Here is a 26,484-nt window from a genome sequence, read left to right as displayed (position 1 = left end):
CAAAAAAAGTTATTGCTGATTTGCATGGTTATGATTCATTTTTTGATTTTCTAAGTTTTTTATGATGGAGTTTTTATAATCAGAAAAAATGCATCATTTTAAAAGGGCAGTAATATTCATTGGTAAACTAGCAGCAACATATATGCTCTTTGGAAGTTTCACATACTTCATTAATAACATAGCTTATGCTAGTTTTGGCTACTCTAAGAATATTACTATGTTAAGTATATGTACACTATGAAAAGAAAATATTCTTTTCATCCAGTATTTTAAAGCAAATTCAATCTAGAGGCTTAAATCAAAGGATTACTTATCTTTAAATGCAGGTGTGTTAGAATAATTACTTGACTTGGTACTTGGGAAATGTTAGTTGTTTCTTTGTGTCAAGTAAAACATTAACTTTTTGATTTTTTTGCAGCAATAAGAAGGAAAGCAGTCTACCAACAGTTTTGAGAGTTTGCAGAAACAGCTTACAAAGAAAATGAAACTCCCTATTTTCATAGCCGATGCATTCACAGCAAAAGCATTTAGTGGGAATCCGGCTGCTGTTTGTCTCCTAGAAAATGTAAGTAGTATTTTGCTTTGAAGTACAGTGCCTGAAATCCTAGATGCTTGTAGAACCAAGTTTTACTTAAAAAGAAAAAGAAAAAAATCAGACCACTTGTTTGTTTACCTTCCTGGGTTGTGTTCTCTGTCAAATGGTTTCAACAATGTTCATGTCTGCAAGTTGATTTTAACCAAATTATATGATAAGACTGCTTATATGTAGATGGATGCACATGTCTAGAAAAGTAAGATTTATGTAAAGAAGAACTAGAGCCAATTAAAAAAAATATACCAAAAACATGAGTAGGTGGCACTTCCCTGCTGGTTCAGTGGCTAAGACTTCCACTTCAGGGGGCACAGATTCTATCCCTGGACCAACAGAAAAAAAAAAGAAAACATCCATTGTAGCCACTGGATTTTCATTCAGCACCAAATGTGGAAGACAATGAAATTAGATGAGTTTTATGTGACTGAACATGGCTGATACTACATTTAGCATAAAAGATCCTAGCTGTATATTTATAACCTTACCTATAGTTCAGACATTTAGAAATTCTTCTCTGGACCAAAAAGATGAGACATTTTGCAGGGAAGTAAGTAATTTAGTAGAAAGATGGAAAGGAATTAAGCTCTAACACAGGCAGAACTCTGTTTACTGAAAATCTCATTTTAAAAATGGCTCTTTGAGGACTTCCCTGGTAGTCCAGTGATTAAGACTCCAGCTTTCCCTGTAGGGGACATGGGTTCAATCACTAGTTGGGGGAGTTCCACATGCTACATGGTGCAATGAGGGGGGAAAAAAGGCCCTCTGGTTAGATAAGTATTAACAGAAATAGTTAAATATTTCTTGACCTCAGCTGCTTCCTGTTGTTACCTGGGTGTTAGGAAACAGGTCAATGTATCCTTCCACTGAGAGCAGTTAGTACAAGAGCAGAGTATCTGAGAATTATGTCAGCTACGTGGTAAGCAGTTGATGATCTTGAGTAAGTCTTATTAAGTTGGAGCTTTCAAGGGCAGTAAACATCAAGCTGGTTGCAGATTAAAATCACCCGAGGCGCTTTAAAAATTCCTGTGCCGTACCAGTCACAACAGAACTCTGGGGGGTGAGACCCAAGCAGCACTGGTTTTTAAAGCTCCCCAGGTGATTCTAGTGTAAATCACATGGAGAATAGCTGAGTTTTACTGAGCTCGGTGAATGTTGTTAATCGAATCCTTATATATTTTATTTTCTCCCTCAAATAAAGCAGCAATATGGTGATCAAAGTCCCCATCTTACCTTAACAATGCATTCATTATGCAACCCTGTGGCTGGCATTTTCCAACCACACAGTGCAGAGAGTAATAACATTAATAGACTTTACCAAGTAACATAAGAACTTGGGGGTAATAGTGAGAGAATAGTTAACAGCCGGATTCTAAATCCTGAACTTTCTTTAGGAGCAATATGGCACACAGATTAGCTTCACATCAAGGGTTTGTGGAATTGACTAAATCTACTTGTCAAAAATCTTAGCCTAAAAAAAAAAGCCTTAGTGTATTTATCCCATATTCCCACGTAATATTCTAGAAGAGTTTTGAAAAAAGTTTTAAGTGATTTATGCACTCAATTTTTACCAGGAATTAATATTATTCCTCAATGTATTCCTTCTCACCTCTAGTACATTCACTAAACTCCAGACTTAGTATCTCTCTCTCTCTCTTTCACTCCCTATTAAAATATATTTTGCATATTATTTATATATTTGGAAAAACTAGGAAATACAAATTTAAACAAAAAACTTAGCATAGTTCAAAGCAATATGCTTCAGTATGAAAGGAAGAAAAGGAAGTCTGCCATCAGGGACGCTCTCTAGAGTCTCTCAGTTCATTTTTGTGCCTTAGACCTGTGAGATGAGGCTGGTTTGATGGCCGGTCCAGGACAACTGAATAGGTATTTAAAGACTGGTTTGCTAGTTTTCTTTTCTTTAGACTTGAGGATCTCCTTTCCTGAAGGTTAACTTAGCACTTTCTCCAGTGCATGATCAATAAACATTAAAATGAAATGACAGGAGAAACTGTTGTTCTGCCCTTTGGATTTTTTTATCGACAGCTAGAGACAGTGGGCACTTGAAGCACCTAGAAAGAACACAAGTGAACTCAGGAAAAATCAGAGACAGATAAGGACTAAGTCTTATAATGCTGACTAAGCCTTATAAGCCTTATAAAGCCATAAATGCAACTCAGTAGGCATTTAGCTGTCATTATGTATTCTACAAATATTTGTTGACACCTGCCGTGGGCCAGGCTCTGGTGTGGGGACGGGAGGTACCGAGACCGATAAGTTTGCCTGTCCTTAAGGTGCTCAGAGTCTAGCAGGGGAAATAGATGCATAAACCTGATCATTTTCCCGTAGTCACCACAGAGGCTAAAAGACCAGGTACTAGGTCCCCTGGGGACCAGAGCATAGCACAACTTGCATTTTTATGGGTGAGAAAATACTTCAGATTTTAAGTTCAGGGTTTCAAAGGAATATTCTTTTTCATTTTGTTTTGTTTAAAATTATTTAAAATTGACTGAGATGAAACTATAGAAAAACTTGGTAGACTAAAGACTAGATAATTGTGCTTTGAACTTTTAAGATACTTGATAAGAGACTGCTGGAAGAAAAGGAAAACTTTCTGGGTAACAACATTCCCAGAACTTCTACAGTATTCTCAAGTGTTCTGTCATGGCCCTTCTAGACAAGTCTATTTTTCAAATCTTCACTTGAGGAACACTGTGAAAGTGAAGTGAAAGTGTTAGTGGCTCAGTCATGTCTGACTCTTTGCAACCCCGTGAACTATTAGCCTTCCAGGCTCCTCTGTCTGATATTCTCCAGGCAAGAATACTGAAGTGGGTAGTCATTCTCTTCTCCAGGGTATCTTCGAATCCAGGGATCAAACCCAAGTCTCCTGCATTGAAGGCAGATTCTTTACTGTCTGAGCCACCAGGGAGCCCTAGACAAGTCTATTTTTTAAATCTTCACATGAGGAAACACTGTATATTAGGTGAAAGCAAAAACAGATTAAGGGCTAAATGTAACTAATATGAAACAGATATTTGAAAAAAATATTTAAAACTTTAAAAAGCTGATGGCTGTTCTCAGATGTCTGACTATTTTACAGTAACAACTATATGTGGTGGTTTAGTTGCTAAGTTGTGTCCAACTCTTATGCGACCCCATGGACTGTAGCCTGCCAGGCTCCTTTGTCCATGGGATTCTACAGGCAAGAATACTGGAGTGAGTTGCCATTTCGACATAGAAAATGTATAGAAACAATATTTTAAAAAATGAAAGAAAAAAAAAAATGAAAGATACATTACAATGAGCTGTGTTAAAAGCTATAGGAATTCCTGATCAGCTATTCAAATAGGTCATCAGGCTGTGGTAGTGATAAGAGGTGGTTTATTTTCCTGTAAACCTGCTTTACTAGTTAGTGAAAATAACATACCAACAAAAGTAAGGAGCCCATATTTATTCTCTCTCATATTCTAACAAAACCTTAAGATTTTGTGTGTGTATGTGTGTGTGTATATATATGTGTGTGTGTGTGCTTTTAGGGCAGAGCTTCTCAAATGTGTTATAAACATTTTGGACTGGGAAGTTCTTTATTGTGTGAGGTGTCGTGTCTATTATAGAATGTTTGGCAGGTCCTGGGCTTTGACCCAGTAGATGACAGTAGTCTTCCCCTACTCCCCCAGCCATGACAATCAAAAATTGCCCCCAGTTGAGAACCATTATTTCAAAAGATACCTCCTGTAAAGAGAGGTTTATTCTGCAGTTTTCCTGTTTAAATTATCCATAAAAACAACTTCAGGGCCCAGTGTATACTTTTATTCCACTTCAACTGTCATTTCCTGGCTGTCTACCATGAGCGGGACACTGCTAGTATGAAATGTGATGCTCATAGATGTGCATTTTTATTCTTTTAAACACTAATAATCATTTCCAATGACAGCAAGGAGGATTGGCTTCACACTTTTAAGCAGGAATGCTTAGTTTTAGTTCCTAAACTACTTGCTTTTCTGGTTTTCCTGGGTAAAGTTAGGGACAACCAAAAGCCACTTTTACAGCTTGGTAGGTTATGTATTTAAATGAAAAAAAGTGTATAGCAATCCTGAGTTCAATCCATGCTTTAACTGACGTGCAGTGGCCATTTCCACACTTGGCATCCTTTCTTAGAGAGGATTACTGACTCAGTGTGACCACACTGGGTCAGAGGCTCCTGGGGTTTCTAGAGAGTTGCAACTTTGTATCTCAGTTTTATGCTCAGAAGAAGGATGCAGAGGGCAGAGAAAATTCTTCCAGGACACTGAAGCATTTTTCTTTGCCAAGTATTTGAAGGAAGAGAGCAATGCAGAGGAAGAGGAAATACTAGTGTGGTAATCTCTGCTTCCCAAGTACCCTCACTGGCTTCTAGAACAAAACTCTCAGCTGGGGGCAGTGATTTCAGGCAAGTTCAGCCAGACACATACTGTGCTAATTGGTTTTCATATGTTATTTCATTTCACCCTCAGAACCACTTTATGAATAGGTTTTATTATTAATCCCCATTTTGCAGATGAGAAAACAGAGGCAGAGGAAGGTTGAGCAATTTATCTAAGTGGCTGACTTCAGAATCCCACCCCAGGCCTGCCTGACTGCAGGGTCCATGCTTTTAACCCACTGTATTCACTACTGGTGGCACAGTGGTAAAGAATCTGCCTGCCAATGCAGAAGATGCAAGAGATGCGGGTTCAATCCCTGGGTCAGGTATATCTTCTGGAAGAGGAAATGGCAACCCACTCCAGTATTCTTGCCTGGAAAATTCTGTGGTCAGAAGAACCTGGTAGGCTACAGTCCATGGGGTCACAGAGAGACACGACTGAGCATGCACACACACTCACTACTGGACTAGATATTCTCCCACAGTGCCCCTTCCCAGTTGGTAACATGCATCAGTCTTATAATTCACTAAATGCCTGTCTTCCTCACTTCTGTACATTTTATGAGATCTTAATCTATTTTGACTTGTTCCAACATCCAGGGCCTGGCATATGGGAGACACTAAACATCTGTTGAGTGAAAGTGGAAATAGTATAATCAATTGTATTATGCAAAATCTTCTTCTAGGAGTTCTAGTAGAAGAAGCCAACCCTAATTTTTAATTTATTTTTTAGTCTATTTTTGGCTGTACTGTGTCTTTATTGCTGTAAGCAGACTTTCTCTAGTTGTAGTGAGCTGGGGCTGGCTACTCTCTAGTTGCGGTACCTGGGCTTCTCATTGAGGTGGCTTCTCTTGTTGCAGAACACAGGCTATAGGTGCAAGGGCCTCAGTACTTGTGGCTTACTTGCTCCATGGCATGTAGAATCTTCCTGGACCAGAGATCGAACCTGTGTTCCCTGCATTGGCAGCTTATCCACTGCGCTACTGGGGAAGTCTTGGCCAACGATTATGGATCTTTTGTTTTCATTGATGGGGTGGGATGGGCAGGGCATGCAATGCAAGCATGTTCTATGATGGAGCTGGAGAGACAAGGCACATAAAATCCATTGTTGTTCAGTTGCTAAGTCATGTCTGACTCTGTGTCCCCATGAACTGCAGCATGCCAGGCTTCTCTGTCCTTCACTCTCTCCCGGAGTTTGCCCAAACTCATGTCCATTGAGTCGATGATGCTATCTAACCGTCTCATCCTCTGTCATCTCCTTTTCCTCCTGCCCTCAGTCTTCCCCAGCATCAGGGTATTTTCCAACAAGTCGGCTCTTCACATCAGGTGGCCAAAGTATTTAGGAACAACTGAAGATGACTTGCAGCTTGAGTGCTGCATTTTGTGGACATAACTTTGCAGTCGGAAACCCAGTGTCTCAGAAGGACTCTCCTGTTTCTTCCTGAATGATTTAGAACTTTCTACATCCAAGTGCTTTTCCTTTGCTAGAAAGAAAGCAGAGGGACAAATGAACAGACGGAGAGCAAGACTGTCCTGTTTAGGCTGTCATATTTATAAACTGCCACAAGGTGGGAGTATTTTAAAACTTTACTCTGATTTTCTGTTTATTAATCTTTTGCGAGCCATATGGTTGATAGAACATCAGTGTCCCAACACAGTATATTGCAACTCAGAAAAACAAACATGGTTCTCTTTTTACTGCTGGAAACTTGACTCCTGTGAGATTGGCAAAGAGAAATGGATATTAAAGCAAGAAAATTAATTGGTTCGGTTTGTAACTATTGTGTGTTACATTTGAAAATAAGCTTGTAGTGTAAAATGTAAACATTATTGGAACCAAACTTCAGTATTGTTAATGAATGTAGTCTCACTCTTTTTTTCCCTAAAGCTCTCCAAGTTGAAGCAATGTTAATCTTCTCATGATTCACCATTATTTTGCTCTTTGGTTCCAGTGTAGAGATTCAGCCACCCATGGTGCATATTGAGGGCTGCGACCATCAAACTTTTTATTGTCTCTGGCACCTCAGGCAAATGGGAGATGTGTTTTCAGTGTCCTGGGACAGAAATTAAAATTGTAACTGGTGAAATATACCAAACAAGAAAGGATTAAAGAGCTGATGGTCAGTGAAGTGTGTGTTTTAACTGATGTACAAAAAAGCCCATTTGCAAAGGAACCTGCTACCAAAAGATGGTGATCTTGGCTCAAATGTGAAACTCTTCAATACTTTTAGACACTCTGGTCCTAAAGGTCAAGGGAAGCATTAGGCAAAGAAAGGAAGGACAAGGATAGGAAGTCTGGCCAAGTCAGATAGAGGAAGGACTGGCAGGCACTCAGGTTCCTGCAGCCAGGGAGGCAAATCCATGTTTTTCTTCATCAGCCCTTCAGTCACCTTTGAAGCTGATGATTGCAGACTCAGCCCTAGGAAATTAAATGGCTCCCAGTTTCATTACGGTGTTATGTGCATGGGCAGGTAGGCCAGTTTCCACAGAGAACATTCTACAAACCCTGGGAAAGCAACTTGAGCTCCCTTCTGAACGTTGTTGTCTTGTTGGCCCCAGCAGCACTCAGCCTCCTCTGCTCAGGTGGGACTTCTCACTCCCTAGCCCCACGGGCGTCCACACGTGTGACATGTGCTCATTCCACTTCATTCCTGCCATCCTAATTATCCTTACCTCAACTTGCAGAATCCTAGAGAGTCAAAGATATCATGGAAGGAGAGCAAAGTGAAGTCAAGTGACTTGCCTAAGAAGCATCTCTAATTCAAACCTTTTGCCCAGTTTTTCCTGTCCAGCTCACCCAAATCTGACCTTTTGCTAGGTCCGCCTCAAGTCCTCACCTTTCAAGTCCTAGAGAACTTAACGTTAAAATCCATGTATCTCAATTACATACTCTTTGGTGTGGCCTACTGCTGCTTTCTGTATCTGTCTTGACTCCTCAGCTGACAGGCTAAAGCTCTTGAACACAGGACCAGCTCTTATACATCAGGGCTCCCCAGTCGTTAATGTGCACACAGATCATCTGGTTTCTGATTAAGATGGAGATTCTCATTCAGAAGGTCTGGGCTGGGGCTTGAGACTCTGCATTTCTGACAAATTCCCTTGAAAGTGGTGCTGATGCTGTTGGCTCAGCGCGGCTTGGGTACTTGATTGATGGCTCCTTTTCCTCAGAAATGTTGCAGGAGTCCATTTTATCTGATAGAAATTGGTTTTTCTGCCTGTAGCATGTTGAAGGGATAATAATAGTTTCTTTGTTATGGGGAGGTAGTTCAGTATGTCAAGTTAAAGCACTGACTTGGAGCCACTCAAAATAAAAAGGTAACATTTTTCAAGTACTTAACTATGTGTTGGACACTCTGATGAGTGCTTTATAAAAATGCATTATTGGATTAAATCTTTTGAAAGAAAAACAGTAATTAAAAAAAAACCAAAAACTCATTGTGTTCTGTTTGGGTTTTCAGAAAATAAGTATCAGTTTCTTAAGTGATTTCTCTTTCTGTAGGGCTATGGAGTTTCTACAGATTTTGAATACAGTGCTCCTTTAAGAAAAGCTTAAAACCCACTGAAATGTTGTGAAGTAATTAGCCTCCAACTAATAAAAAAATAAAATAAAATAAAAAAAAAGAAAAGCTTAGTAAGTCACCTGTGAGGATTTTTACATTAGCTGATAGTTAAGAAGTTATGACTAATTTTTTGTAACTGCTGTTTTGTGTCTTAGATGCCTTTTCTCAATACATAAACTTTAATAGGTAAACATCTTTGTAATGTTATATGAGTACACAGAAAAAGGTCTAATCAACTAAAAGACAAGGATGTTTAACTTGACATAACTCAGATAAGTGAATTTTGAACTTATTAGAATAAAGTTTCAATTCCTATTTCTGGGTTTCAGAAGCTCAAGAGTAACAAGTTTGGCTAAAGCAAAAATGCATTTATCTTGTCTTGAGATTTCTCTTTTTATAATTAATTTTTATTGGAATATAGTTAACATCTTGAGACTTCTTTAGAATTCAGAATCTAAGTAGTGAGCATTTTGTTGATTTAAAAAAAAATTGATTTTCATTCTCAAAAAGAAAATCTATTCTTCTACCCATTTTTTTCCTTGAGTTAAGAGGAATGTGTGTATGTGTATATGCATGTATATATGTTAAGATATTACACAGACTTTTGTGTTTAATTTCTTTATCTGCAAGTGGATAAAAATATCTATGTTGAGTGTTTTAAAAATGGAAATTAAATGAATACTGAATTCTCTCAGCAAATATTTATTGAGCTCCTACCATACCAGGATGAATACAAGCATTGCTCTAAACCAGGACAAAGCAGAGTAGCACAGTGGTGCTCTCACAGAGCTCTGAGTCAGAGGTTGGGGGTACAGCCAGTAAAGGGGCATAGTAGGTAATTTCAGGTGGTATAAGTACTGGGAAGGAGACAGAGCAGTCTGGAAGGCTTCCTGGAGGAGGTGACCTCTGACTTGAGCCTGACTCATTAAAGGGAGTGTAACATGCATAAATGAGGTCAGAGTGGTCCAGTCTGCTCAGAGTGGGCACCTAACATCTCTTCATCCAACAGGAATGACAGATTGTGGAGTTTCTGTTTGTAGCAATTGTTTTTAGGAGAGAGCACGTGCTCTCTGATAAAACTAGATGATAATCTGACAAAGGATAGCCCAGGCCGGTAGGTTTTTCAGAATCTGCTATAGCTTCCACAACTCTTCACATGGTGCTAAGTGCATGGATTTCTAAAAAACAATCTTTATAAAAGTGCCTTAAATTTCTTGGTGATTATTTACTTTAAGCGTATATGACTTTTTAAATACTTTTTTACGTTAAAATTTTTTTAAGTGTATAACTTTTATATTAATAAGCTGTCTTTTTTTCTTTTTTTTTTTTTACTAGTGGTAGTTGCTATTCAAGGAAGTCTGATTTGTGTTTCTGGAATCTCACTAACCTTTTGTTTCTAACTTAGAAACTGGATGAAGACTTGCATCAAAAAATTGCAAAGGAAATGAACCTCTCCGAAACGGCTTTTATCCGAAAGCTCCACCCAAATGACAACTTTACACAAAGTAAATACACTTTTTTCTTTTCTTTTAAAAAAATTCCTGAATGGTACCAAAACTGTTTTTCCAGTGGGGGAATGATATTTAAGGAAAATGTCCATTTATTATTTGCATGCAGATAAGGAAGGTAGGGGAGCTTCTAATTTGATGTTTGGTTCATCTAAGGGAGCAGATGCTGATGAATTGGAATCTTTCAGATCCAGATCTAGCATTGCAGAGCCCTAGAGGTCTTGCCTAGACTTTGCTCCTCCTTTTCACAACACGTTTCAGTGATTAATTATGCTAATACAATGTTTAGAAAAGAATAAGAAAATGAAAACTTTTAACCCCCTTGTATGGAAATGATCTCATCTCTCTTTGGTTTTTCTCCTCTGAAGGTTCCTGCTTTGGATTAAGGTGGTTTACACCACAGAATGAGGTTCCTCTCTGTGGCCATGCTACCCTGGCTTCTGCAGCTGTTCTGTTTCACAAAATAAGTAATATGATTTTCTTTTATGAACTTAACAGTTAGTAAATAGAAATATTTTTAAAAACTCTCATACATTCTTTCCTGTGAACCAAAGTGACTGGTATAAAGACATTACAAAGTTTATTTCACATGATTTATTATGTAGAAACAAAACAGCAACCTTCAAGAACACTTTGATTTTTCAGGCATGTTGAATAGCCATGGTTGCTGTTCTCTGAAATGCCATTTTCTTTCATTTATAATTTATTTTATTTGTTTACTTTTGGTTGCACTGGGTCTCTGTTGCTGTGCGTGGGCTTTCTCTAGTTGCGGCCCACAGGGGCTACTCTGGTTGTGGTGCATGGGCTTCTCATTGTGGCAGCTTCTCTTGTTTCAGATAACAGACTCTAGGTGCAGGGGCTTCAGTAGCTGTGGAATGCGGTCTTAGTTCCTCTATGGCATCCTCCCTCCCAGACCAAGGATTGAACCCATGTCCCCTGCATTGGCAGGCGGATTTTTATCCACTGTTATCACCAGGCAAGTCCCACCATTTTCTTTTAAGTAGGAGCTCTCTGGTCTCTGTGACCAACACAGGAGGACAGCTTGCAAGGCAGAATAGGTATTTAACATGACATAATACTGGGGAACTAAAAGACATACTTTCCCCCAAATGTGTACCCAACCAAACTGGAATTCATTTCACAATAAAAGCTTCTTTATTCTGAATTTTAAATATTCATGAGGTAAACTATATACATTTACCCTGTGAAGAAAGGATGCAGCACTTTAATCCTACCAGTTCCCATCTCAGCTACACTTAGTATAAAAAAGATCAGGGCTTTGTGGGAACAGGGCAGAGGAGAGAAGCCTGGAAATGTCCGAAAAGTAGAGATAGAAGCAGCCATGAACAAGTGTAGAAACAGAAAGTCAAACAAGGAAGTAAGCAGGATGATATGACAGAGGGGTAGAGTGGGGGATTTGAATAAGAAGTGCTTTTGGGAGTTACTTCACTTGAGTTCAGTTGCTCAGTCATGTCCGACTACTTGTGACCCCATGGACTGCAGCACACCAGGCTTCCCTGTCCACTGCCAACTGATGACAGGGAGCTTGTTTCCTCTCTCACTACTTTTTTCCCGACAACCTTTCTAATTACGCTAACTCTCTAGGTCGTTTTGCCTCCTTCGTTCACCATCCCTGACCCCCATCCCTGACCCCCGTCTGCCCTCCGGGTCACACTCCTTCCATCCCTTTGCGGCTCCCTTTGTCCCTGTTCTCTTTTATTTATTTATTTTTGCTCAATCCAATTAATTTTTTTTCCATTTATTTTTATTAGTTGGAGGCTAATTACTTTACAGTATTGTAGTGGTTTTTGCCATACATTGACATGAATCAGCCATGGATTTACATGTGTTCCCCATCCCGATCCCCCCTCCCGTCTCCCTCCCCATGCCCTCCCTCTGGGTCTTCCCAGTGCACCAGGCCCAAGCACTTGTCTCATGCATCCAACCTGGGCTGGCGATCTGTTTCACACTTGATAATATACATGTTTCGATGCTGTTCTCTCAGATCATCCCACCCTTGCCTTCTCCCACAGAGTCCAAAAGTCTGTTTTGTACATCTGTGTCTCTTTTTCTGTCTTGCGTATAGGGTTATCATTACCATCTTTCTAAATTCCATATATATGTGTTAGTATACTGTATTGGTGTTTATCTTTCTGGCTTCACTGTGTATAATGGGCTCCAGTTTTATCCATCTCATTAGAACTGATTCAAATGTATTCTTTTTAATGGCTGAGCAATATTCCATTGTGTATATGTACCACAGCTTCCTTATCCATTCGTCTGCTGATGGACATCTAGGTTGCTTCCATGTCCTGGCTATTATAAACAGTGCTGCGATGAACATTGGGGTGCACGTGTCTCTTTCAGATCTGGTTTCCTCGGTATGTGTGCCCAGGAGTGGGATTGCTGGGTCATATGGCAGTTCTATTTCCAGTTGATGTATCTGCTTTTTAATAAGCTGTCTAGGTTGGTCATAGCAAACGTCTTTTCATTTCATGGCTGCAGTCACCATCTGCAGTGATTTTGGAGACCCCCCAAATAAAGTCTGTCACTGTTTCTACTGTTTCCCCATCTATTTGCCATGAAGTGATGGGACCAGATGCCATGATCTTAGTTTTCTGAATATTGAGTTTTAAGCCAACTTTTTCACTCTCCTCCTTCACTTTCATCAAGAGGCTCTTTAGTTCTTCGCTTGCTGCCATAAGGGTGGTGTCATCTGTGTATCTGAGGTTATTGATATTTCTCCTGGCAGTCTTGATTCCAGCTTGTGCTTCATCCAGCCTGGCATTTCACCTGATATACTCTGCATATAAGTTAAATAAGCAGGGTGACAATATACAACCTTGACTTCCCAATTTGGAATTGGTCTGTTGTTCCATGTCTGGTTCTAACTGATGCTTCTTGACCTGCATACAGATTTCTCAGGAGGCAGGTCAGGTGGTCTAGTATTCCCATCTCTTTAAGAATTTTCCACATTTTGTTGTGATCCACATAGTCAAAAGCTTTGGCATAGTCAGTAAAACAGAAGTAGAGGTTTTTCTGGAACTCTCTTGCTTTTTCGATGATCCAACAGATACTGGCAATTTGATCTCTGGTTCCTCTGCCTTTTCTAAATCCAGCTTAAACATCTGGAAGTTCATGGTTCATGTACTGTTGAAGCCTAGCTTGAGGAATTTTGAACATTACTTTGCTAGTGTGTGTGATGTGTGCAGTTGTGTGGTCATTTGAACGTTGTTTGGCATTGCCATTCTTTGGGATTGGAATGAAAACTGACCTTTTCCAGTCCTGTGGCCACCACTGAGATTTCCAAATTTGTTGGCATATTGAGTGCAGCACTTCCACAGCATCATGTTTTAGGATTTGAAATAGCTCAACTGGAATTCCATCTCACCTCCACTAGCTTTGTTTGTAGTGATGCTTTCTAAGGCCCACTTGACTTCACATTCCAGGATGTCTGGCTCTAGGTGAGTGATCACACCATCGTGGTTATCTGGATCACGAAGGTGATATTTTTTGTATAGTTCTTCTGTGTATTCTTGCCACCTCTTCTTAATATCTTCTGCTTCTGTTAGGTCCATACCATTTCTGTCCTTTATTGTGCCCATCTTTGCTTGAAATGTTCCCTTGGTATCTCTAATTTTCTTGAAGAGATCTCTACTCTTTTCCATTCTATTGTTTTCCTTTGTTTCTTTTCGTTGATCACTGAAGAAAGCTTTCTTATCTCTTCGTGATATTCCTTGAAACTCTGATTTCAAATGGGTATATCTTTCCTTTTCTCCTTTGCCTTTTGCTTCTCTTCTTTTCTCAGCTATTTGTAAGGCTTCCTCAGACAACCATTTTGCCTTTTTGCATTTCTTTTTCTTGGGGATGGTCTTGATCACTGCCTCCTGTACAATGTCATGAACCTCTATCCATAGTTCTTCAGGCACTCTGTCTATCAGATCTAATCCCTTGAATCTATTTATCCCTTCTACTGTATAATCATAAGGAATTTGATTTAGGTCATACCTGAATGGTCCAGTAGTTTTCCTTACTTCCTTCAGTTTAAGTCTGAATTTTGCAATAAGGAGTTCATGATCTGATCCACTGTCAGCTCCCGGTCTTGTTTTTGATGACTGTATAGAGCTTCTCCATCTTTGGCTGCAAAGAATATAATCAATCTGATTTCAGTATCGACCATCTGATGATGTCCATATGTAGAGTCTTTTCTTGTGTTGTTGGAAGAGGTGTTTGCTTTGACTATTATGTTCTCTTGGCAAAGCTCTGTTAGCCTTTGCCCTGCTTCATTTTTTACTCCAAAGCCAAATTTGCCTGTTACTCCAGGTATCTCTTGACTTCCTACTTTTGCATTCCAGTCCCCTATGATGAAAAGGACATCTTTTTGGGGTGTTAGTTCTGGAGGTCTTGTAGGTCTTCATAGAACTGTTCAACTTCAGCTTCTTCAACATTACTGGTTGGGGCATAGATTTGGTTTACTGTGGTATTGAATGGTTTGCCTTGAAAATGAAGAGACCATTCTGTTGTTTTTGAGATTGCACCCAAGTACTGCATTTCAGACTCTTTTGTTGACTATGAGGGCTACTGCTTTTCTTCTAAGGGATTCTTGTCCACAGTAGTAGATAGAATGGTCATCTGAATTAAATTCCCTCATTCTAGTCCATTTTAGTTCACTGATTCCTAAAATGTTGAAGTTCACGCTTGCTGTCTCCTATTTGACCACTTCCAATTTACCTTGATTCATGGACCTAACATTCCAGTTTCCTGTGCAGTATTTGCTTTTTACAGCATCAGACTTTACTTCCATCACCAGTCACATCCACAACTGGTCATTGTTTTCGCTTTGGCTCTGTCTCTTCATTCTTTCTGGAGTTATTTCTCCACTCTTCTCCAGTAGCATATTGGGCACCTACCAACCTGGGGAGTTGATCTTTCGTTGTCCTATCTTTTTGACTTTTCATACTGTTCATGGAGTTCTCAAGGCAAGAATACTGAAGTGGTTTGCCTTTGCCTTCTCCAGGACCATGTTTTGTCAGAACTCTCCACCGTGACCTGTCTGTCTTCGGTGGTCCTACATGGCATGGCTCATAGTTTCATTGAGTTAGACAAGGCTGTGGTCCATGTGATTAGTTTGATTAGTTTCCTGTGATTGGGAGCTACTTAGATGGGGATAATAAGTGAAGGTCTTATAGGCCACGTTTGCCCTGGAAGCAGTCTCATTGGCATGCTGGAAGGACGAGGGGCAGTATTCTTGGGATTAGCATTGTTAGCAGAGTAAAGAAAGCAGAATTTTTTCTGCTCCCCAACCCACCATGCCCCTTGTACCAGAAAGCAGAATTAAATTTTTTTAATTTTTAAAATTATTTTATTTATTTGTTAGAATTTAAAAATTTTTTTGAATTACTTAGCTTATTTTTGACCATGCTGGGTCTTCGTTGCTTTGCGTGGGCTTTCTCTAGTTGTGGTAAGTGGGAGCTCCTCTCTAGTTTCAGTGCACAGGCTTCTCATTATTGTGGAGCACGGGCTCTGGAGCACATGGGCTTTAGTAGGTGCAGCTCACAGGCTTAGTTGCCCTGCGGTGACATGTGGGTTCTTCCTGGACCAGGGGTTGAACCCATGTCACCTGTACTGGCAGGCAGATTCTTAACCACTGGACCACCAGGGAAGTCCAAGAAAGCAGAACTGAACACCATGTGAAGTTGAACTGCAGAGTAGTAGCAACAAAGTCCTGCTAGTCTTGCATAGGGTAGGCCTAAGGTTGGATGAGAAAATGCTTTGTAAATAATGATGTCTTACACCAATTGTAATGAGAAGACTAAACTTTGACTTTCAGAATGTAAATTTTATTCTGTGAAAGCTAATCAGCAATGTGACATTTCCTCACCTTTGAGATATGTTCACAGAAATACTAAGGAAAAGAGTTAAGTCATAAATCTTTGTTTTCACTGAAAATGTTATTCCTTCTGAGATAAGTCGCCCAAGTTGTATCAGTAATATAAAGGGATATTGTATCAGGGTTTGTGATCTAATCTTTAAATCAAGATTTTATATATAGTTTGGCTGTTTATGGTAAGCTTGATTTGTTCATATCAGACTGTTGTATATAACCTGTGTGTTCTATTTGTCATCCCTTTGGCTTAACTTAAACTAGTAGAGTTTATAGAGTTTATAACTGTATAAACTTTATTGTAGGAGTATATAAAATATATAAAATATAAAAATCTACATTAGAAAACATTATAGCAACCCTATAAGCTGTGTTAATTATTTACCATTTTATTGGTTAAATGAAATTAGTGTAAGTTTAATTACTACCCCATTTTATTGATGAGGAAATTGAGGTTTAAGGAGATTAAATAATTTTTTCAAGAGCACAGCATGATGTCACGACCAGTCAGTTATGTTCTTGGTTCTCAAGTTAGAATCCAGTGAGAGTTTTCTCTACTAAGACCCCAGTAACCCAAACCTGGGACCCTTTACTGGAATGAATGACACTGCCATCCAATCTTTAAAAGTGATCAAAAGCGACATGCAACTATATAACAAAGTTTATTTTTCTATTTCTTGATTCCTTTCAAACATTTGACAAAATGAAGTTCTTTTTTTGGCCAGAAAATGTGAACAGCACTCTCACGTTTGTCACTCTGAGTGGGGAACTGAAGGCCAGAAAAGAAGAGGATGGCATCGTCCTGGACCTGCCTCTTTATCCAGCACATCCCCAGGTCAGCTTTTTAAAATTATTGCTACACACTGTATACAAATTGCCCGTTTTACAGTGATTTTTTCTTTTTTCCTGATCTAGAAATTGCATGAAGTGGAGGACTTGATAAAGGTTCGTGAAAGAGAGTCAAACTTGAGCCCTGGGATTTGATCATCTGTTATTATTTGAACAAAGATTTGTTTTTGATCTCAAATATAGACCTTCTACCAATGTAAGTGTTCTAGTTTAAGCTTGGGTGAATACCGCATGGTGCCTTTGAGGTTTGAATTTTAATATTGAATCTATTTGGTGAAAAGGTTGACCAGTTTTTCCTAAACTCTTTATTATCTGATTAGCCTCCATGGAAAGATGGGGGAGGGGAGAGTGCCATGTGGCAGGCTGAGAGTGAAAGAAAAGAATGGGAACAGCGGAACAGCCTGGCAGCAGTCTGTTTCCTGATCTCTTCAGTGGAGAATAAGGCTGAGATGACAGGGCTGTGCTTTGATGGAAGAGAGCAGAAAAGCAAGGGTACTCCAATAGAGAAAACAAGATATATATAGCAGCCTCCTCAAAGGGTCTGTGTGGGGATGGGGCTTAATGATAAGGAGGATGATGATGATAATAAAGAACATTTTTGAGAGTCTCCTCTGTGCAGTACCATGCATTTTAATGCATTATTTCATTTAATTCTGTCACCCAGGGCAGTTGGCACTACAGTTGTCTTGTGTAGATTCTAGAAGGCCAAAGCAGCCCTGGATAGCCAGGTGCTTAGGTTTTAAAGCAGGAAGGGCCCAGGTCAGGACCAGGCCAAGAGTGCAGTGAGAAAAAATGATTCTGGGAAATGCCTGTTAGGGGTAGTAATGGGTATTTCTTAGTGAATTTTCAAATACAGCATTTGTTATCTCTTTAGTGTTTTGCTTTAAGTTTTCAAAGGATATAAGCAAGTATCATGGATTCTACTTTTACACTCAGCTTCTCCTATGGCTTGGGTTTTGGGAGACAAGCCAAATTCAAAAATGAATTGCTTTAAGCATATTGGCAAAAAAAATAGAAAATCTTTACAGTGGTAGACCTTGTTCATGGTAGAAAGAACTTAACCTGATCTCTCTAAGCCTCAGGGTCAGCATTTGTAAAATGAGAATGATGAAAGGTATTTATCATGAGTATTGTCATTTTGGGCTTCCCAGGAGGCTCAGTGGTGAAGATTCTGCCTGCCAATACAGGAGACACAGGAGATAAAGTTTCGATTCCTAGGCTGGAAAGATCCCCCTGGAGTAGGAAATGGCAACCCACTCCAATATTCTTGCCTGGGAAATCCCTTGGACAGAGGAGCCTGACGGGCTGCATTCTTTGGGGTTGCAGAGTCAGACAATGCAATGCAGAGCATGCACGCATTGTCATTTTGTGTTCCTAAAAACTGGCAATAAGATTCTCAGTTGAGAATTAAACTTTCAAATTGACATAAGAATCCATGCAGAGAAGGGTTGGACAACCCTTCAGAGAGACTGGGAGGCCTGGAGAGCAGATGGGATTGGGCTGTAGGAGTTCTCATATCTAGAGGGGGGACATTGGTCAGCAGTGGTCACAGAGGCAGACCTTCCAGGCACTACCCACAGCAGAGTCTTGGCCATGGAACCTAGAGCTTCTCAGCCCCTAAAGAAGATTAGAAAACTTGAAACCACCTACTGACAATCAGACAACTACCATGTAACTCTAGTCTGTTCTGGTGGCAGCTAGTTGTGGTGCCAAAGGATGACTTGGAGGTGTTTTTGTCCCCTCACAACCTCCCTCAGCACCACAAGCCAATAAACAGACAAACCGTGTCTCAGATATGAGCATGGTTACATGCAATCTTCAGTAAAGGGTGAACCAGCATGTCTTTGGATAATGTTACTATGTTCTTGATCTGTAGTGTATAGTCTAAGTGAAAACAGCAAGCTTGTCAAGCAGAGCAGCATTGAGACGAGTGCCCTAGTCCCCACTTCCAATCATACTGCTGGCCCTGAGTCCTTCTTATGTAGAATCATCTAGTTACCACTGTAGCTACAGGAACTCTGCATATGTTATTTCATTTAATCCTCTAAGAAGCAGGCATAAAGCCCCCACCTCTACAGATAGTAGACAGTAGCGATTCAGAGCTTTGACTCTAGGGCTCCTCAGTCCTGGGTCAAAGTGTGTGTGTGTGAGAGAGAGATTCTGGGCCTCCCTGAATCTTTTTATCTGTGGGGAAAATACCCAATTGAAGGAGTTGTGTATCGAGTCTCCTAGTAACATGTATGAACAAGGCCTATCTTTGGCTCTCAGAGGCTAAACTCAACCCCTATTAAGGTCCAAGTGTTCCTGAACACCAGGAAATTGGCCTTCTTTGAGAAATACCTTGAATCCTAAAACTGACCTGAAACTCTTGGGACTGGAGATGTTGGGTGTGCCTGGCACAAAGCAGATGTTTGTGAGAGATCGTTCTCCAAGGACTTGACCCAAGACGCACTTCTGAGGAAGTTTTGGTCTGTCTCCATAGACTGCCATAGGTGACACGCTGGTTCAGGATGTTCGCTATTCCCCAGATACCAAAAAGCTCCTGGTCCGGCTCAGTGATACTTACAACAGGTAAATGAGATTTTTGACTTCATCAGCGCTGTGGGAGAGGGCACCAGATTCATAGCCCTGGCTTGATCTGGCTGTGCCGTGTTCAGTCGAACCATGATCTTCACAGCCGGTGTTCTGTTCCTGGGCAGGGAGGTTGTACTTGCTCTTCCTCCCTTCCTGCTGAGCCATTGGACAAGCTGCAGCCTGGCCTGCTTTATGGAGTCTGGGGAATGGGTAGTTTGTGGAATGGGTTTGTCCTAATCCATCCTGTTTATGAACAAGGTCATTTCTGGAGAGCCTGACAGTGAACACAGAGAATTTGCTGCAAGTGGAAACCTCAGGGAAGGTGAAAGGACTTATTCTCACCCTCAAGGGAGAGCCTGATGGGCAGACTCAAGCATTTGACTTTTACTCCAGATATTTTGCTCCATGGTACGGTGTGGCTGAGGACCCCGTAACAGGTATTTTTGCCTTGAATCCTGAGTAAAGCTAAACAGTGGAGAAGGAGGAGAACAGCTATTTAAGTGCCCTCCACAATGAACTTTCAGGTTGTTTGGGTTTTGAGTTGCCTTTGTTTTCCTATCTCCCCTTCCCATCTCTTCACTGAAGTCTCTTGTGAAAAACACAGTGTTAATGAGGCAGTATATAGCAAGGTTAAATTTTAGCATCAGACAGGCTGAGTTTGCATCCTAGCTTCCTAGCTGTTGACCTTGGGTAAATGACTTAACTTTTTACAGCTTTTGTTCCCTCTCTGTATAATATGGATAATACCTCATAGGTTATGTAAACACAATGCATGTTAAACACAAAACATAATGAGCACAGTGCCTGGCACATGGTAAGTGCCCAATAGCCGTTAGGTATTTTAACAACTAATGATAAAACTGGCTCCTTGAGCAAACACTTCTAGAGCTACCTGTTGCAAAATCCAGTGGCCAATGTCCACTATATTCCCAAAGTCCTTTGTCCTTTTCAGTGGCCAGCCTGTGTGATCATTGACCAAGATTTGGGTTTTGAAGGACCAAGTCCTGGACTGCAGGTGGGAATCAGGGACAGGAATGGTGTTTTTCTTCCTCTCCTCCTCCTTTCCCAGACCTGCTCACTAAGTGAGTGGAATGGGTTCAGGAACATAGGAATTCAGGATCTTCCACAAACCAGAAGCAGAGAGTTGAAATAAAAAGTTGGCAAGGATGTGATGCTTCCTACTTTCATCCTCCTTGATAAAAGTGGACTGACCAGCGAAAGGTGGGGAATGCTTTTTGGAGGAAGCTGATGGATAAGAAGTTATGAGTGGATTTACACATGCATGGCTGCTTCCCAGAGATTTTGGTTATCATAGAGGGAAGGTGTTTTCCCCCTTGTAATAATGCTCTTCTACAGTGGGAAAGCTCTTTGGAAAGTGATGGCCAACAATCTCGGTTTGCTTGAGACTGAAGGACTTCTCAGAGTAGGGATCTTCAGTGATAAAACCAGGACAGCCTCAGGCATACTGGGATGCTTGGGCACCCTGTTCCATAGTATTTAGTATATTTTTCTGAAGGAGAGACCTTTTTCAGATCATCCTTTCCTCTCCCAAATACTTTCCTGTCAGTTATTACTTTGTAGTTTGTTTCTTCATTTTAGTATTTATTCTCTGACCTAAACCTAGGGCACAATCATGTGAAAAAATATCTCACTAAAACAAAACTCTTTTGGCACCAAAAAACTGGGAGCGTTGGCTTCATGGAAATTTTGGTCTATTGTCAGAGTTCCCACCCTTCCTTGTGTGTATGTCTTAGGAGGAAGGATATATTTTTCCTTGATAGATGTAGATAGATTTACGCAAAAGCCTTAATTCTCCTACCATGGACTGACAGGGAATTGATAGACAAGAATTAAAGCCTGCAGTTTAATTCAGCCTTCAGAAAGTGTAAGATGCAGCAGATACGTCTTTTGAAGGAGCTTATCCATAAATTCTCTGTCTTCCTTTCTATTTCCATTCATAATTCCACACTTTGCAGAGGTCATGGCCAACATAATGACTAAGTTGTCTAAGGTTCAGTGAAACTGGATAGTTGATCCTTTATGAATTTAGCTGAGTTGCTCCTATTTTCTTTAGGATTGTAACATAACTTTTCACTTCTTTTAAGGGTCTGCACATGCTGTTCTCAGTAGCTATTGGTCTGAGCAACTAGGGAAGAAACACTTGCATGGTAGGACAGTTCTTTTTCAAATTTAAAAAAAATTTGCTAAGCTTTAAGCTAGTATTCCTTCTCATATATACTGTCCACTTGAAGATGTAATGAAATGTTAACTATCAAAAAAAATGTTAACTATCACCCACATGAAAACTAAAGGTTTCGAATTCCTTCATCTTGAATCTTCTGCTCAACATCCTCCACCCCAAACATCTTCCACCTGTTTCTCCCAAAACACAGACACACTTCTAATAGTTAAGTGCCAAGTAAGTATTTGCTGAATAAAGTTAACTAGCTGTGTAATTTTGGCCCAGAAAGGTTCTTTATAATGTTTGAGTTGAGATTGGATGATTACCAGGGTCCCATTATGTGATTAAATAAAACAAATTGCCTTGGAACCAGTTCTCCTAGTGATTAATATATTGCTCAGGACAGAGAAAATAGATGGTAGTCAGTGGAGGTTACACAGCTCCTACCACATGCGGAACAGGCTATACAATCAAAGTAAAAGTTTGACCTTAGTGGACAGAAGTTCTTACTTAGTGGGATGGTTAAGCCTCTGTGACCCTGATTTGGGAATAGCAGGGTGGCTGTTTTCTTTCCATTGTGAGCTTAATTACTTCCCTAAACTCAAGAAGCCTGAGGCTGTACCTCACGTTTGCTTGACAAGTGTGGTTGCTTGCTAACCACAAAGAGTAGGGAACTCCTTTTGTTCTTTTCAGACCTCGAAAGACAGGGCCTTCTCTGAAGGGCCCAAGAGCACCCCCTCTTTATCTTTTTAGCCTTTTAGTCCTAGGCTCTGTCTTTTCACTTGTGCTTGCTTACTCCTAGACCTAGATGGAGCCAGGGAGGAGGCTACGGTTAGGGTGCATCTGGGGCATCACCGGAAGTAATGGAGGAAGTGGTTCATGAAGGGAAGGCGTAGGGCCGTGTGCGTCTGTGGCCGCAGTCCTCAGGAGAACGCGGTGGGCTGGGCAGTCTTATGAACAGATGAAGGAATGCATTCTTTAAAAAATTAGTTAATAGGTTTTTATTGAGAACATTGATTTATTACATTAAATAAGTTTCTCACATACATTGTATTTCTGCTTCTATACATCCGACAGTGTGCTCACTATCAAAAATCTATTTTCTGTCTTTCACCATGCAGTTGGATCTTTACCCATTTTGATCCCGCCCATACCACCCTGCCCATCCCCTTCTGATAACCACTCTCTGTTCTCTGTGTCTATATATTTGTGTTTGGTTTGTTCATTTATTTTGTTTTCATTTGCTTGAAAGAATGTGTTCTTTAAACTGACCTGGGAGATTCTAGAGCTTGCAATAATCAGTCTTTCACTATGTCTTATTAATTAAAGGGGTGAAAATGATCTTGGTTTGTGACTTGTTTTATGTTTTCTTTAGCCTTTCAGTGTTCCAACCGGGGAGGAGAACTGACGATTTCCCTGCGTTCTGATGGACGAGTTGACATCAAGGGAGGCGCTGCTCTTGTTTTAGAGGGCACGCTGACAGCCTAGACTGCTTGCACTGCAATGATGCAATCTTGAAGTACTATTTTCTGCATAAAAAAAATGTAAGCGACTGCTTTGAATAAGATTGCATTGTAGTCCACTTGATCTCACCTGAGAAATAGAACAATCTAGACATATTAATGGGGATTTAATAATGCTTCCTGATGAATTAACTAAAGGAGTTTTGGTTCTACCTGTGAACATATTCGAAGTAACCAATATCAAAGAATAATGTTGTCACCTTTAAGTGTGACCACCAATCACAGAATGAGGAACACATTTATGAAGAGTAAGATTAAATCATTTAAACTCAGATGTGAGTACCTGATAGACTGTTTTGCAGCCATCGAAAAGACCTAATAGCTAGGTGGAAATGTAGAAAAATAGTTCACAGTATAATACTAAGAAAGAAAATTATAGTAGACTGTTAAATGTTAGCAATGTTATGCTATGTCTGTGGAGAATAGGAATTTATATGGACAAGAATGGATCATGAAGATAGAAAAGTAAAAAGACTTTTTGTGTGAACGGTAAGGTTGGAGTAATTTTAATGCACCTAAAAAATTATTTCCTTTATTGGAACATGCTCACGTTTAATACCTAAAAATCAGGATATGTAGGTAAATAACTAAAACGCCCAGATATTTTTTAAATGAGTGATAATGAGTGATAGAGTGGTAATAAAATTAAACATGGAAAGTAACATGATATCCTGCCTCTTTCCAAGTTCTTTTCAGGGTGGGAATCCCCCTTACTGTCATTCCCATGTATTCTGCAAGTTAGGTGCCCAGCTGGGATCTGAATTCTCATCCTATGGGTCAGATCTGCTGCTTAGCAGTCTGATGTGGTTGGTAAAAAGCAATTTGCTGTCTCCAGTGTGTAAGACACTGGACTAGAAACTGGCAGGGTAGAGAGCTGGGGGGCAAGATGCAAAGGAGATTAGAGGGGGAGCTTGTAGGGCTCTCAAGGGACTCTTAACTGGGGAGACCAGGCTCATCCTTTCATGAAAAGATAATGAGCACTTGTATTGGTCTGTGGTTAGGGTCTGCATATGGCAGACCCTATGAGTGTTATGGCGTAGTCAGGGGAGTGTTAAAAGACAGAGCTTTGAAACATGGGCATGAGCAAAGCTTCAGAGATGAATGAATGTACACGGCCTCTAGATTTTGTCTAGAGTTTCTACATCTTGAAAGTAGTTACATTCTATAGGAACAGAGATATAAAGGAAAGTAGTTATTAAACTAACAATCCAGTCGAAGAGATGAGACACAAGGACAGAGAAACACACAGACAGATAAATAATATTGAAAATGATTCTTTTTCTTTTTTGAAAACTAATCTTAATTATTGTTGTTGCTGTTGTTTTCTGTAGAAAAGACAGGAATCGCAGCAATTGTGAGTCATCCCCGGTGTATGAGAAAGGGAGAACTATAGTTCTTCAGGTGTGTACTTCCCGGACAAGTAGCATTTGCACTACCTGGGAGCTTGTTAGAAAAGCAAATTCTCAGGCCCTATCCCAGACCCACTGAATCAGAAGCTCTGGAGATGGAGAACAGAAATCTAGTTTTTAACAAGCCCTCCAGGCAATCCGGGTGTACATTTAAGTCTGAGAACCTCTAGTATTCATGGTAATGAGTGACAGAGTGGTAATAAAACACAGAAAGTAAGGTAATATCCTGCCTCTCTCCAAGTTCTTATTGGGGTGGGAATTCCCCTTGCTGTCACTCCCATGTGTTCTGCAATATCCTAGTATTCAGCCACTGTCTTCTTCCCTCTCAAGTGACAATTGCTTATGTAGCTCAATTACTTTTTTTTTTTTTTCAATTACTTTTATTCTCTATTAGTTTTTTTTTTTTTTTGGCTGCACCAAGTGGCTTACTGGGATCATAGCTTCCCAACCAGGGATTTAACCCATGCCTTTGGCAGTGAAAAGTGGAGAATCCTAACCACTGGGCTGCCAGAAAATTCCCAGTAACTTCTAAATGTGCATTATCTCAAAATCTCCCTGACCACACCAATATACTTGCTGCTTAATGTAGTTTTGGAGGAGTTTTTTTTTTTTTTTTTCCCTCATAGCTTCCAGTTCTGTTCAGCTAGAAAAATTAGCTGTGCTCAGGTGGGAGCTGTTCAGTAATGTGTTGGTAATATAGAGATTAGTTAATCAGCTATGATTTATTAATGATGAATTAATTATACCTGATTATGCAGTTCTGCTAGCTAAATGGAGCTTTAAAGGAGTTATTTTATTAATCATCATGGTGCTAATTGCAGACACTTACAGAAGGATCACTAATTAAACATGCAACCATGTGCAGAACAAGTTGAGCTGCTGAGACCTGCAATAATAAGAAACCCTGACTTTTAGGGGAGCCAAAACAAATTTTATTTTATGCAATATTAGGGAGTTGGCTTGGCAATGTTAATCATTCACTGCAAATTAATATTGTAATTTTTCTCAGCAGGAATTGATCCTTAAATCAAAAAATATATAGCACTCTGCGTGCATGTGTGCTAAGTCACTTCAGTTTTGTCTGATCCTATGGACTGTAGGACAGATTCCTCTGTCCATGGGATTCTCCAAGCAAGAATACTGGAATGGGGTGTCATGCCCTCCTCATATAGCACTCTAGTGAGATTCTAATAAAGGGAAAGGTTGTTCAAGCCTATATCCTCTTTATTTATTTGTTTTATTTTTTGACTGTGGTGGATCTTTGTTGTCTTTCTGTAGTTGCGGTGAGTGGGGGCTACAGTTCGTTGCAGTGTGTGGGGTTCTCAGTGTGGTGGCTTCTCTTGTGGAGCACAGGCTCTAGACACAAGGGTTCAGTAGTTGAAGTGCTCAGGTTTAATTGCTCTGCAGCATGTGAGATCTCCTGGACCAGAGATAGAACTGATGTCCCCTGCATTGCAGGGCGTATTCTTAACCACTGGGCCACCAGGGAAGCCCCTATATTCTCTTTTATACATATGCAAGATGGTCTTTGCTGAACAGAAACCTTTGATTGATGGGATGTGACTCACAGCAGAGAAAGTCAAAACCACAAACCAGCCCTTTTTATCGGAGAGCATCAGGTGAGTTCGAGACTGTGAACTCTTGGAGACCAAGAGCACCTGTGAATTGAATCACACTAAGAGGATTCACAGCCTTGTGCTATTGGAGCAGAGAAAGGAATGAGACTGTCCAGTGGAAGGGGCATGTGGTAAACTGAAAGTGAAAGTGTGAAAGTGAAAGTCACTCAGTCCTGTTCAATTCTTTTCTACCCCATGGACTATATATAGTCCACGGAATTCTCTAGGCCAGAATACTGGAGTGGGTAGCCTTTCCCTTCTCCAGGGGATCTTCCCAACCCAGGGATCAAATCCAGGTCTCACACATTGCAGGTGGAGCCACAAGGTAAACTGAAGGGTAGCTGAATAATGGGAAAAGCATTTTCAATTTTTAGCTCTAGATGGATGA

The 26,484-nt window shown here is 40.2% G+C and overlaps 1 protein-coding gene across 9 annotated transcripts in view; it reads left to right on the top strand.

The window, feature by feature from the left end:
- PBLD (phenazine biosynthesis like protein domain containing) overlaps window positions 1-25,696 on the top strand; it is a 36,130-nt gene extending 10,434 nt beyond the window's left edge. For 5 of the 9 annotated variants that reach the window (XM_061161654.1, XM_061161658.1, XM_061161655.1 and 2 more), the window contains 9 exons: window positions 419-565; window positions 9,957-10,056; window positions 10,428-10,526; window positions 16,669-16,778; window positions 16,859-16,888; window positions 19,275-19,363; window positions 19,625-19,803; window positions 21,472-21,534; window positions 22,924-25,696. In XM_061161654.1, the coding sequence (XP_061017637.1) occupies window positions 482-565; window positions 9,957-10,056; window positions 10,428-10,526; window positions 16,669-16,778; window positions 16,859-16,888; window positions 19,275-19,363; window positions 19,625-19,803; window positions 21,472-21,534; window positions 22,924-23,036 (867 nt within the window). In that variant the 5' untranslated portion in view covers window positions 419-481 and the 3' untranslated portion in view covers window positions 23,037-25,696. The other 4 variants (XM_061161659.1, XM_061161661.1, XM_061161660.1 and 1 more) reach the window with 4 other exon arrangements.
- Window positions 25,697-26,484: the final 788 nt, after the last annotated feature.

This window comes from Dama dama, chromosome 15 (genome assembly GCF_033118175.1).
Source record: "Dama dama isolate Ldn47 chromosome 15, ASM3311817v1, whole genome shotgun sequence".
Classification (NCBI taxonomy): Eukaryota; Metazoa; Chordata; class Mammalia; order Artiodactyla; family Cervidae; genus Dama; species Dama dama.
The sequence above is the reverse complement of the archived record's forward strand: the minus strand, read 5'-3'. Positions and strand labels throughout refer to the sequence as shown.